This window comes from Mus caroli, unplaced genomic scaffold (assembly GCF_978045245.1).
Source record: "Mus caroli unplaced genomic scaffold, Mus_caroli_1 scaffold_12, whole genome shotgun sequence".
In the NCBI taxonomy this organism is placed as follows: Eukaryota; Metazoa; Chordata; class Mammalia; order Rodentia; family Muridae; genus Mus; species Mus caroli.
The window spans coordinates 101,148,357-101,162,400 of record NW_028227267.1 but is presented as its reverse complement, the minus strand read 5'-3'; the positions used below and the strand labels follow the sequence as shown (position 1 = coordinate 101,162,400).

Sequence of the window (14,044 nt, the reverse complement as noted above, 5' to 3'; positions counted from 1 at the left end):
GGTCTTCTCATTATGTCCTGTATTTCTTGGATGTTTTGAGTTAGGATCTTTTTGCATTTTCCATTTTCCTTGATTGTTGTGCCGATGTTCTCTATGGAATCTTCTGCACCTGAGATTCTCTCTTCCATCTCTTGTATTCTGTTGCTGATGCTCGTATCTATGGTTCCAGATTTCTTTCCTAGGGTTTCTATCTCCAGTGTTGCCTCATTTTGGGTTTTCTTTATTGTGTCTACTTCCCTTTTTAGGTCTAGTATGGTTTTGTTCATTTCCATCATCTGTTTGGATGTGTTTTCCTGTTTTTCTGTAAGGACTTCTACCTGTTTGATTATGTTATCATGTTTTTTTTTAAGGATTTGTAACTCTTTAGCAGTGTTCTCCTGCAATTCTTTAAGGGATTTTTGTGCTTCCTCTTTATTGTCTTCTTCCTTTTTAGCAGTGTTCTCCTGCATTTCTTTAAGTGTGTTATTAACGTCCTTCTTGAAGTCCTCTATCATCATCAGGAGATATGCTTTTAAATCCGTGTCTAGCTTTTCCGGTGTGTTGGGGTGCCCTGGACTGGGTGAAGTGGGGGTGCTGGGTTCTGATGATGGTGAGTGGTCTTGGTTTCTGTTAGTAAGATTATTACGTTTACCTTTCGCCATCTGGTAATCTCTGGGGTTAGTTGTTATCGTTGTCACTATTTAAAGATTGGAGCAGAAGCTGTGTTCCACTCACCAGCAGTCTCTAAATCCTGCGGCGGGGGTCGTGGGTAGCTGACGGTACCCCGGTGCTGGTCCAGCCGGAAGAGGCCTGTGGTCCTACTCAGGCCGTTTTTCTGCTTCCCTAACTAATGCAGTCTCTGGTCCCGCGTGCAATTGGATTGGAGCAGAAGCTGTGTTCCACTCACCAGCAGTCCCAAAATCCTGCGGTGGGGGTCGTGGGTAGCTGGCGGGTGTCAGGCAACCCTGCGCTCCCGCTACCCTGGTGCTGATCCGGCCGGGTGAGGCCTGTGGCCCTACTCAGGCCAGTTTCTGCTTCCCTAACTAATGCAGTCTCAGGTCCCGCGCAATTGGATTGGAGCAGAAGCTGTGTTCCACTCACCAGCAGTCCCAAAATCCTGCGGCGGGGGTCGTGGGTAGCTGGCGGGTGTCAGGCAACCCTGCGCTCCCGCTACCCCGGCGCTGATCCAGCCGGATGAGGCCTGTGGTCCTACTCAGGCCGGTTTCTGCTTCCCTAACTAATGCAGTCTCTGGTCCCGCGTGCAATTGGATTGGAGCAGAAGCTGTGCTCCACTCACCAGAAGTCTTAAGATCCTGTGGCGGGTGTTGTGGGCAGTTGGCGAGTGTCAGCAGACCCTGCGCCCCAGCTGCTCAGGTGCTTTTCTGACCAGAAGAGGGTTGTGGCCCTATGTAGGCCGGATTTCTCTCTCCCCAACCAGAGCAGTCTCAGGTCCCGCGTGATTGGACTGGAGCAGAAGCTGTGTTCCACTCACCAGCAGTCCCAAAATCCTGCGGCGGGGGTCGTGGGTAGCTGGCGGGTGTCAGGCAACCTTGCGCTCCCGCTACCCTGGCGCTGATCCAGCCGGGTGAGGCCTGTGGCCCTACTCAGGCCAGTTTCTGCTTCCCTAACTAATGCAGTCTCAGGTCCCGCGCAATTGGATTGGAGCAGAAGCTGTGTTCCACTCACCAGCAGTCCCAAAATCCTGTGGCGGGGGTCGTGGGTAGCTGGCGGGTGTCAGGCAACCCTGCGCTCCCGCTACCCCGGCGCTGATCCAGCCGGATGAGGCCTGTGGTCCTACTCAGGCCGGTTTCTGCTTCCCTAACTAATGCAGTCTCAGGTCCCGCGCAATTGGATTGGAGCAGAAGCTGTGCTCCACTCACCAGAAGTCTTAAGATCCTGTGGCCAGTATAGCATTCTTAAAATAGTGGAAAAAATCTATCACTAGTGTACATGCTGCTTAAAAACAGGGCTCAATGTTAGCATAATCATCTCTCGTGTTCAATAGCCATGACACACACCCAGAAAGTCAATGCGTACTAGAATTGTAAAGGAAAGACTAAGATAGAAAAAACAACAGCAAAATAAGGGGCGAGGGCAAAAGATTGCAGTAAACACATGCTCATAACCCCAAAGAGAGAACTGACTGGCTACAAAGACATATCTATTGCTTCATTACTTCCTCCTATCTCAGAATAGTTCCGTTTCTCTCTCTTTCTTCCTTTCTTTCTCTCTTTCTCTCTCTCTTTCTTTCTTTCTTTCATATTTACCCGTGTGTCTTGTCTGAGTGTGTATTATGGTGTGAGGGTGTGGTGCTCGCATACCGTCTGTTCCATGGGTGGCAGTCAGAGAACAACTGACTGGGACTGGCTCTCTCTGTCCACCATGTGTTTTTAAGATTGAACTCAGGTCATCATGGGGTGTGGCAGCAAGCACCTTTACCTACAGAGCCCTCCTGCCGGCCCAGGAAATACTTACCTAATTCAATTTGAAACTGAAGGTAAAAATTCTCAATACAGCCAGTCTTTAAAGTCTTTCTCTGCAAGTTGCCAAAAGGAGTCCCAGCAGGGACCAGGCTGTACAGGGAAATCCTGTACCTTTGACCTGAGGACACCTATCTCCAAACACTCTCAGGCCTTCCTTTTTCCTCTGCTCTTGTGGTTTGGTCTCAGTGCTTCAGCGTCTCCCTAATGGATGGTTCAACTCCAAAGCCATGGATACGCTGAGATCCCAGTCACAGAAGCTTAGGGTTCCCATTATGCTTATTATTATGCTTTTTGTTAACTAGAGGATAAGGCAACAATTTTACCAGAGGTAAAAGGACTTTTCAGTGCATTTCAAAGACATTTAACAACATAGTAGAGCTATCTGTAGAAGACTGGGCCCTTCATTATCAAGTTGTAAAGAACTCTTTAAGTATCATGAGCTCCTGCTGTCCACTGGCAGGGCAGCTTGTGTGTCCATCTTGAGGGATTTGGAGTTAGTTGGGCACTGACTCTGGGCTCTCTATTATTTGGACCCTTTTTCCAGAGTCAGATGGATTGAAAAAAAAAACATCCTGAAATAGACTTTGATGTGCCATTCTTAATGCTTAATAGCACTGAGATTTGTCAGATAGGCCAGACCACAAAAGCCAGTCCAGACTCACAGTGTTTTCACTTTGTTTCCGTTACCTCAGTTAGTAGGTAAGGGAAAATAGGAAGTCAGAGACTCCTGCAACTGTGATGATGCCTGGTCTGCGACCCTAGCCTGATGACTGATTCACCTATATATTTGAGGATGCAAATGGGTTTCCTTGTTTCTCATGAATAGCATGCTCAGCGTGGCTCAGGAGGTAAAGACATCTGCTCGAGCCTCACAACCTGAGTCTGAGGCACCAGGAACCACGTGGATGGAGAGAACTCACTCAGACAGTCATCCTCTGGCTCCCACATCCCTGCCATGGTGGGAGTGTGCATACACTTACACATGCTGATGCACACACAGAATCAACAAGACTGTGACTTTAGACATCTTTAGGAAGTGCCTCTCTGCAGTGTTTGGTAGGGAGCCTTGCCACTCCCTATGCTTGCTGGGTTTAGTTCTTCAGTTGGGGCAGACAGTGATACGCTGAAATCCACTTCCTCAAACACAAGCTTCTAAGAACAATTCTTACCCTCCTTTGCTTTTTTCTGGCCTCTGGGAAACACATTTTGTTTCTTTTCTATGAAAATTTATGTGGGGAAAGTGGTCTAATGAACTGTGTGTCCTTAGAGATGTTCCTACTGGAGTTGTCATGTCTGCTGTAAGATAGTGAGTGTCTCCTATATGTAACAGAAAGGATGTGCAGTCTCAAAGGTATGGTTGCCCAAACAAGACTTAAAAGATGGATACCACCAGTCAACATGCCAACATGGAAGGGGGAACTTGACCTCCAGAAGAGTAAGAACTATAGACAACTGAAGGCTTCTGGGAGAGGGGACAGAGTCCTCCCCAGGGACACGCCCTGCTAGGTTAACTAATCCCAAGAGGCCAGCCCTAAACACGTGAGGATACTGAATGATTTCAGAAGGCTGTATTTATAAATGTACCCACATATAAATAATGATTCAAGGATTACAGGCTGTTGATTTGGGGGATTGGGAGTATATGGGAAGAAATGGAGAGAGGAAACGGAGGGACGAATGATGTAAATACTTGTATATGACATCCTCACTAAATAATTTTAAAAGGGAAAAATAAATGTTATAAAAACGTCAAATTAATAGGACTTTGATTTCTTTGTATTGGGCCAGGAACAGGCTTTTGCCTCCGTATCCTTTTTTTCTCATCCAGAATGTATACTTCAGTTAACATTGGCAGGCTTAAAAATCCTGTAAGCCTCTCTAGATTCTGGCAAATGTATTTTCAATGTCAGCTCCCACACTGTTCACAGTGTTTCTCTAGCATAATGAAGCCTTTGGCCATTGTTGCTACTTTGAAAATCAAAGCTTTTTGGTCTCTAATGGAATGTTTATAAAAATGCACCATTTTGAAATTTGCTTGGGAAAAGGAAGTAATGTTAGATGATACTTAGAAATCCCTCTGGCTTGCCTTGGCAATGTTTCTTTTAATGTTATGTACTCTGGAAATATCTGGAATTAGTAGAAATAAGAGAGTATTAAAATGAAAAGATAAATAAGCACTTGTGTTCATTGTCTTATTTCCTGAAAGTTTGCCATTATATGTGTATACTTGGTTGTTTTTTGTATGATAGCTTTTATTAGCTTTTGCCAAATTTAATAGAAGTGTCTTGGAATCACTAAAGCTTACCTGCCCCGAGTCAAAAATTCAGTCTTTTACTCCAGTGAAAAGGGAGACTTTCTGGGTGGAGCTGTGAGAACCTCATGCCTGTAGTTAAAAGGCTGTGTTGTATAAAGTCTGCAGTAAAAAGCTATATGCTACTCCATCCTTTTCCTTGTAAATCAAAAAAAAAATCATATGTATGAAATGTATCTGTCTTAATAATGTAGCGACTCTCATACTTACACATAAAAGGACAGAGGATTTAGCTTGTTCATCCTATAGTATTGTAGTACCTTAATGAATGGACTAATGTAGCTTAAAGTAGGAGGCTTATATTTATATGAGATATTTAACAAGGGACTGCTGTATATCAGGAATGATTCTAACAGTCTAACAGTGAATGCAGACCCTGAGGCCCTCTACCCTCCTGGCATATTGACTATAATAGAGGAGCCAGAAGACAAATCGGTGCCCATGGATTTGACTATTTCTGGCAGTGTGCTCATTAGCATAGTTAAAAAAAGTTCCATCACTTGGTATTATAACCTTGTGTGAAATGTTAAAATGGCGCGTTGGTGTTCTCAAATCACTGACTGATTGATCAGAAAAGAGCCTAACTTTTTCAATGAGTTTTGCTTTGCTTGTCCTACTTAATTGTCTGAGGCTGACGTCTGTTAGTTCCCATGGCACTTCAGCTTTTCTCCCTGAAATGATGGGAAAATATGACTAAGAATATCAGTAGAACCTTTGTTACATTTAAAAATATGCCATTTAGTGGGGCCCAGGGAGATGGCTCAGTGAGCAAGAGCTCTCTGCACAAACATGTGGGTCCAAGGAAGTATTCCTGGCACACATAAAAAGCTCTGCCTGGCCACAGATACTTCTGTTGGAAGATAGGAGGACAATGGGAGTCTCAACCTATCCAGAACACAGCAAGCTCTAGGTTCCTTTGAGAGATAAGGCAGAAAGTGAGAGGATACCCAACTGTCATTCTTTGGCTTCTGCAAAGCACACATACACATCTGTACCACACACAACACGCATACACACACACACAGTTTGGTAGCTTCTGATGTGTTGTCTAGTAGCATTATTTGATTTTAAACCATTTCCTCTTTTTTTATGTGAAGATGTCTGTGTTATAAAGTCTGTACTTAAAGAAATGAATCTCTGTGAGTAAATGTAAGGCTGTCACATTTGCTCTTTGCATTAAATAAACATGCTACACAGTTTTCCCATTTAAAAACATGCAGGTTACTTGATTATGCCAGAGTGGTTTCAATCAGGAACTCACAAACATGTTTGCAGAAGGCACTCCGATCTTTGTCCACCTTTCTTTTGCAGAACTATGGCTTTGCTATCAACTATATTTAGAAGCCAAATATTTTTTTAACAAAGAAAAACTCTTGACACTGCTTAACCAAATTCTCATCGTAGCAAACTTTGTCTTAAGATGAGGAGGTTTGTCCCTGTAGTCTTTGGTTTTATGATGTCCTTGCTTCTGTCTTGCAATTCAGAAGCTGAAGGCAATGTGCTTTGGGACTTGCGTTAATTGCAGTGAGGAGATCAATATTCAGCAGTTGTATCTTTTAGAGCCCTTTCTACCCTGAAATGTGATGATTCTATATTTACCTTTGCTCTTGCCTTTTTCTGTCGGTAGCAAGAGAGCACAGATCATATGAGTGCTATGCTGGAGAGAAACTGGGCCAGGGGTTGAGGAGGTGACAGCATTGGGTGGCTGTCTAGAACATACAGTTGACTGTACAAGGTACAGTTGCTGATGGCTTCTTGTACTCTTTCATATGGTTTACTGATACGTGGTCTTAGTTTTAATGATTTTTTTCAATTTGTAATTCTATTTATGTATAGAAAACTTAGTGTACGTTTAACCCAGTTTGGTGGTGAGTTCTTTAGCCTTTGCCTTTTCCAGCTTGGCAATGCTAGCCACAGACTTAGGACCCAGGACGGTGCCTTCACAGTGGCGGTGGATCTCATCATATCTGTCATTATAATTGGTCCTAATAGCTTCCACCAGCTTAGCCAGAGCACCCTTGTCTTCTGAGTTAACTTGTGTGAAGGCAACAGTGGTACATGTCTTCCTGTGGATCAGGCTCTCCTTTCCCTTGATGATGTAATAAAGCACCCCCATCTTTTGACACCAGGCAGGCAGGAAAACCACCAGCTCAATGGGGTCTCCGTCATGGGCAATCACCACTGGCTGAGCCTTCTTGTGCTCCACCAAGGTGGAGACTGTATTGACTTCTGCTCAGAGGACAGGTGGTCTCTTAGTTGGGATGTCCCCTTTGGCAGCAGCTTTCTTCTCAGCACAGGACAGTAGCCTTTGCTTCTTCTCTTGCTTTGTCTCTGGCGTGTATGTGTGAGCAGGCTTAAGCAGCTGAGTAGCTGTCTGCCTGTCCAGGGCCTGGATGAACTGGTTAATGGCAGGAGGGACTTTGAGCCGCTTATAGAGGATGGCTCTTTGCCACTGCAGCCTGATGTAGTGAGGCCATTTGATGAAGCGTGTTAGATTTCTTTGGGACTGGATGTCCTGCCCAGTGCCAAAGTTCTTGGGCCTTTTCTCAAACAAAGGATTGACCATCTTATTGGCCTCCTGTTTCTTGACTATGGTGGGTGCGGAGGCCACCTTTTTCCCCTTGGCTTTCTTTCCTTTGGGCATCTTGCTTGGCTGGAGGAGAGAACAGTTTTAATTATGTTTGTATTTAAGAAAGGGTAGAAAAAGAATAGTTTTTAGAGCCTACCTCCTCAGATACCTTTCTAAGCACAGACAGCTCTCAAATTCTTAGCGATCAGTTAGTATGCAAGTTATCCATGCTAAGGCTCGGAAGGAGTTTGAGGAAGGAAAGGGATTTTTCATGGTATCCTATAAAAGTTTCCTATAAGAATCCTCACTTGTCATCAGATAGAATTAATGAGCTTGAGTAGTGTTAATAAGTCTGTGCCTCCAGCCCCAGGTGCACTCCCAACCTGTACTGGCTGCTCACAAATTGTTTTCTCCACTGAACCCAGTACCCATTCTTGACAGAATAATGGAAAATAGATAGTACCAGGTAACGAGTGCATTTTTGATATTCTTTCTAGTCACTCTCAAATATACCCCTTCAGAAAGTATAAAAATGTTTTTATGCGTAGTATGTTGGAACCACAAGCACTGACTTCGTATTTCAAAGTTGGAAGAAATGAGATTGATGGCCCACACAGTTGTAAAATGCAGAAAATGGGAGAGGTGGAATGACTTAAAGCCCAGTGTTGAGAAAGGCCAAGAGAAAGCTTCATATCAGCAGCGACTGTAATTGAAAGGGTCCAAATAAGTATTTAAAACCTCCCCTCCTGAGACGTCTGGATTTCTGAATTTCAAATTGACATTTTATGTTTGACAAGGTGACATTGTATAAGAAATGTATTGTAAAACACTGCTGTGCGATAGGAAAATGATTGAATGTAAATATTTCAAGATGTGGACCACTGTTCAAATGTTATCATAAATCTTTGCCATTGTTTTAGGGGATAACTCTTCATGCATATGCGAGCTGGCTAGCTCGCTCGCTCTTGGAAAGGAAGGAAAGCATCAGTGCGTTTCTGCCTTTGTCTCAGACACTAGTCTGACTTTACTACCAAAATGTCTTACTAGATTTTGTGGTATTATGTGCTTATTATTACTCATTATTAAGTATGATCATTTTTTGAAGGTACTGTACTAGGATTGCTTTTGTCCTACTCAGGAAGTGTTCTGAAATCTCCTTTACATGATTGAAATTGTCTCTGTTATGTGCGTGGGGACAGTTTACACTTAATCTTACAAAGAAAACAGCCTGAGCCTTATCATTAACCATCCTTCCATTCTTTCCAGGTTTGGAAGGTTTACAGTTGCTGCTCTTCAGTCCAAAGTAGAACAGTATGAACGTGAAACCAATCGCCTCAAGAAAGCTCTGGAACGAAGTGATAAATATATAGAGGAGCTAGAGTCTCAAGTAGCACACCTCAAACACTCAGAGGAGGCCAAGGAAGACGTGGATGCCCTGCGCCAGAGGGCACCCTCTGCAAATTGCAAGGGGCCCAATGGCAGTGATGAGCTTGGACCACCAAAGAATCAGAGTGACAGTGCCAGAAAGCAGGCTGGCTCGGCCAGTGCTTCTCACCTGGCCACACCTTCTAGCAGCAGACTAGCTGACTCCAGTTCTGTCAGACAGGAGAGCACCAGCAGGACTGAACCAAACTGTCCCCAAAACAAAGACAGATACCCCAAGCCCACAGAACCTCGGCTGGGTGCAAGAGAGACTCCGATGGACACTTATTTGGAAAGAGAGTGGGGCAGCAAGCCAAGCGACTGTGCACCTTACAAAGAGGACGAGCTTTATGGCCTCCCAGCTTCCTGCACTCCCTTGTCACTTAGCTGCCTTCAGCTGAACACTCCAGAAAACAGAGAGAACCCTGTGATCAAAGCAGGGAGCTCCAAAAAGCATGCAAACCATCTCAGAAAACTGGTATTTGATGATTTCTGTGATTCTCCAAATGCCTGTAATAACAATTCTTCAGAGGATGATAGAAGGGAAAATGAAAAGAAATCAGACTGCTTTGCTTCCTCAAAGACAGGATTTTGGGATTGTTGCTCCACAAGCTATGCCCAGAGCTTGGAATTTGACGGTTCAGAGGGAAACGCAATAGCAAACTCTGTTGGGGAGATACCTTCAAAATTGAGTGAGAAGTCAGGATCATGCTTGTCCAAGAGACTCAGCTGTATCCGCTCCCTCGAAATGAATCGAACAAGAACATCCAGTGAGGCGTCCATGGATGCTGCTTATCTCGACAAAATCTCTGAGCTGGACTCCATGATGTCAGAGTCTGACAACAGCAAGAGCCCTTGTAATAATGGTTTTAAATCGGTGGAGGTGGAGGGGCCCTCAAAGTCACCTCAAGGCAGGGAGTTTCTCGAGGAACCCGACAAGTTACAAGAAGGGAGTAAATTGAACCTTTCCAAACCTGCTCTCACAGCTGACGGGTTAGAGAGTGGGGGTGAGTGGAAACCCAGCTCTTTTTTTCTCCTTTCTCCAGCTGACCACGAGATGAGTGAAGATTTTTCTCTCCACTCCACTTCTCATTCAGGAACTAGTGAGGTCAAACCCCAAAACTGTTTGTTTCAGACAGAGTTTTCCCAGGGTGTTCTGTTAAGCAGTTCCCAAGGATTATTTGAGGATCAGAGGTTTGGATCGTCTTTATTTAAGATGTCCTCAGAGATGCAGAGCCTTCACAGCCCTCTTCAGTCTCCGTGGTCTGCTGCCTTTGTGCCTGAAAAGAGGAGCAAGAATGGGAACCAGTCAACCAAGAGAAAGATACAGAGCAGCCTTGCCAATGCCAGCCCTTCCAAAGCCACCAAAAGCTGACTCACCGGGGGATAGCCTTGCAAGGGGTGGGGGTGTTTTCAGTGTTACTGTAGTCACTTCATGAAGGTTCTATACAATCCTGAACTGATAATTTCAGTCAAGTGTCAAGTCAGAATGGTGGGTCATCTATCTCCAGGGTACTGCATCTTGAAGAAACTGGTCTATCACTCTCATTTGGTCATCTTTTTAACCAGAGAGCTTAGGGAGACGATCGGATTTGTCTCTGTGTTGTTTGTTCTGCTTTTAAGGAATGTTGTGTGTATCTGGATTGGCTCCATATTGCTCTCTCAGATCTGGCTTGTTAGGAATGGTGGCCTGTTAAGGCTCAACTGCCTTCAGAACTTGTGTTTCTTAGAACATTTGGTTTTGTCTGTTCTGTTCTTTAAAGCTTTTCCTAGAATGGAAATGTGTATTCCTCATTTTATTTGTGTTTAATGCTGGCCTAACTATTACCAAGGCCATGCTGGAGAAACGGCACTCCGATCTTAGAGGATTCACTGACGGTTTCTTGGGTTTTATATAGATGTTTACAATTTGTTATATTGTGTTCTGTCCATTTTGTATGCCTGTGCGGTGCATGTGTGCGTGTGTGTGTGTGTGTGTGTGTGTGTGTGTGTGTGTGTGTGTGAACTAGTATGAAAGAACACATTGTTTGTATGAAAAGACTTTCAGGTCGTTTATATTTGCATATTTTTGAACATGTGTATGGGTGTAAAGTTAGAATCATTATGTGTTGGAAGGCAGGCACATCAGCTGGGTTTGGAGGAACTTAAACATCCTAGCTTTTTTTTGTTTTTTTTTTTTGTTTTTTTTTTTGTTTTTTTCCCAAAATGTGTAGGTAGACAGGCCATCTGTGTCGCAGGGAGCCTTTTTGTGTAGTGAAGTTCTTGTTTGCATGTTACTCTCTCTGTGGCAACCGTAAGCATGGGAGCCTTTTCGCTTGCTCCATTCTCCAACCAGAGGGAAAAACCCTCTTACTGGCTGGTGAATGTCTATTATGTAGGACATTTTTTTAAAATGAGAAGTAACAGGTGTGAATGGGGCAATGTGAGCGTGAAGCACAACTGTTAGTGTAGGATTTAAAAGTACGTTATTTTAAACATGTTTGGTATGCCAACATAGTCTATAAAAATGTCTGTATGCTAATAACTCGCTTATCTAATGTGTGCTGAACATTTTACATGTATTGTTTTACCTTAGCACTGCATGCTTTTTTATGTGAATTAAATAAAGAATGTCATATACACTACATGCTTTTGATGTCATCATGGATAATGGTTTAGCCTCTAAAGACCCCGAATCCTATTTTCATTTCATGTTATAACACAGCAGTTGACCAACTATGGATGTAAGGTGAGCCACACACGTTTTGTTTATAGTGCAGAGGCTGGGGCCCAGGACCTTGTGGATATGAGGCTGGTGTTCCAGTCAGTTACAGCACAGCCATACCCTGCAGCTGTTTTTGAAAGGCCTTGGAGGAAAAAAAAAAAGTAATATTCTCACTATGTTTTTTTAGTAAAAGGTACTCCATCCCACCCCACCCCACCCCAAAAAAAGAGAGAGAGATGAAATTCAAATTGTGTTTCTAAATAAAGTCTTAATAGAACAGCTACACTCTTAAATATCTGCATGTGCTTTTGACAAGAACAGGAAGCTGAATACTTGCAACAGCAACTGACTGTGGCTCACAACCTAAAATATGTACTGTCTGCCCTTTCAGTTAAGAATTTGCTGACCCTTGTTATAATAGACTCTGAGGATTCAATGAAACCATAAAAATACAATAAATCACTTTTATGATCTAGAGAATCATGCTCTCCACTTTCAGAAGTAATAATAATGGGGTGGGGGTGGGGCTAACAGGATAGTATTTGTTTTATCATACATATTTTCCAATAATTCATTTCTTTGCCATGGTAAAACTAATGGGATTGTTTCAGAGCTAGTGGCGATATGTCTTTGATGATATGGTTATACATTTAGAATCCATGTAGAAATTTAGGGGATTTTTGTCATGATAAGTATGAGTGCTGTGGCCTGAATATCCCCCCAAATTAGATATATTAAAATCTAACCCCCAGGTAATGCTATTAAGAGGCAGTGCCCTTGAGAAGTGATTATGTCATAAACGAGTGGGGTTAATGACTTTGTAAGCAGAGTAGAGGGCACTTGCTCAAATCTTGTGGACATAGCTATAAAGCCCATTTTATTCCTCCACAAAAGGTGATCATTCTATAAGATTTGACTGTAGTCACAACGTCATTCTTCCTTACTCTTGGTATCTGATTTCATACGAAATAGGCAGCTTCACAGATTTGTAAACATACATTCTATGTCCAGTCCAAACAAAACTCTTTTGATGGGTTGGGGGCATAGTTCAGATGGTAAAGTCCTTCGCTAGCATGACCAGTGGCCTGTGTCCCAGCACTGCATGTATCCTATGTGCTGGAGCACACTTATTGATCCTAGCTTTGAGGTAAAAACTAGATGATCATAAGTTCAAAGGCAGAAGAGATGACTCAGTGATAAAGAATACTAGCTGCTCTTCCAAAAGATCTCCATTCCATTGCCAGCACCCATATGGCAACTCAAGACTTAACTACAGTTCCAAGGAGTCAGTCCCTCTCCTCTGGCCTCTGAGGGCACCAGGTATGCTGGTAGTACACAGATAAAACACAGGCAAAATAACCACACACATACAACATGATAATTGATTTAAAAACTTCATCCCATCTAAAAGTGAAGTCTTCTGTTTTATTGAATCATCCTTAACTACAAACAACTTAAAAGACAGCCTAGAATCCACAAGACCCTAACTCAAGCCTAGAAACACAAGACCCTAACTCAATACTAGAAACACAAGACCCCATCTCAAGCTTAGACTACACAAGACCACAACTCAAGCCTCTAATACACAAGACCCCAACTCAAAACACACACTTGAAGCTGAATATTTTTTTAGCCTCTGTTTCATAAAATCCACTTTCAAGACTTTGCATTCATTCAAAGTCAAGCAGAACTCGCCACCACATGGCTCAAATGACAGGAAATCAGAGCTTGGAGCAGTTGTCTAGCTGCAGACGGGGTTAGCTTCCTTGTCCACGTTTGTACAAAAAGGGGTGTGTTCAGAATTTCTTGCAGATCCTTTTGAAAGCATCTTGGGAGTGTTTGTGTCTAAATAGCATTCAATTCCTGCCTATTTTCCTGAGTCTAGTTTACACTGAGGCTCATTGCAGCATGTGTAAACCCTGTTAGGTTTGAAGGTTTGAGTTAGGATGTCAGGCAGCACAGCTGTTTAGCACACAGTGCTTTAAAAAGTTCACAATAACTGCCATTTGTAAGAACTAGGTCTTCCATATTGGTTCATTTCACTAATGCCATGTTAGGAAAAGATACAGTTAATTCGGACAGTTTTTTTTTTAATATGGGGCAGTTAATCTCTAAAAAGTTATGTCTACATTGCTCTCTAAAAATGTTAGAGGTTTTCTGTCATAACAACATAGTCCCCTTAATTGCAAATCTTCATCCCATCTAAAAGTTAAGTCTTCTGTTTTATTGACTTAGCTAACACACACAGAGCACCTGAAAATAGACTAAGCTTTACTGCTCTCTGATTTCATGTCTGCATTGGTTCCTCTCTTTGTTGGTACCTGTGCTGGCTTGAAACAAAGGTACCATTTACCAAGAGAAGATCTTGATCTTGGGCTATGTAGTGTTTCAGGACCCTCTTTGTTGCTACAGATCTGATGCCTTCTAGTTATTAAAAATGTAACATATACCGGAGCTTTTCTCCCTTGTTCTGTACCTGTGGATGCTATGTGTAGTGAGAACCAGATTGAGATAAAACAGTTCATGGTGTACAGCCTGTTAGACTAGAAGACTTTTCCAAAGCCTAGCAGAAGGTC

General features: G+C 43.1%; 1 protein-coding gene across 1 annotated transcript in view; it reads left to right on the top strand.

Annotated features, from left to right (window-relative positions):
• The window catches only part of Obi1 (ORC ubiquitin ligase 1), a 53,716-nt gene extending 42,331 nt beyond the window's left edge, over positions 1–11,385 (top strand). Inside the window, exon 6 of the mRNA XM_021182114.3 lies at positions 8,609–11,385. Coding sequence (XP_021037773.1) covers positions 8,609–10,139 — 1,531 coding nt within the window. The 3' untranslated portion in view covers positions 10,140–11,385. The remainder of the gene's footprint in view (positions 1–8,608) is intronic.
• The last annotated feature ends 2,659 nt before the right edge of the window (positions 11,386–14,044 follow it).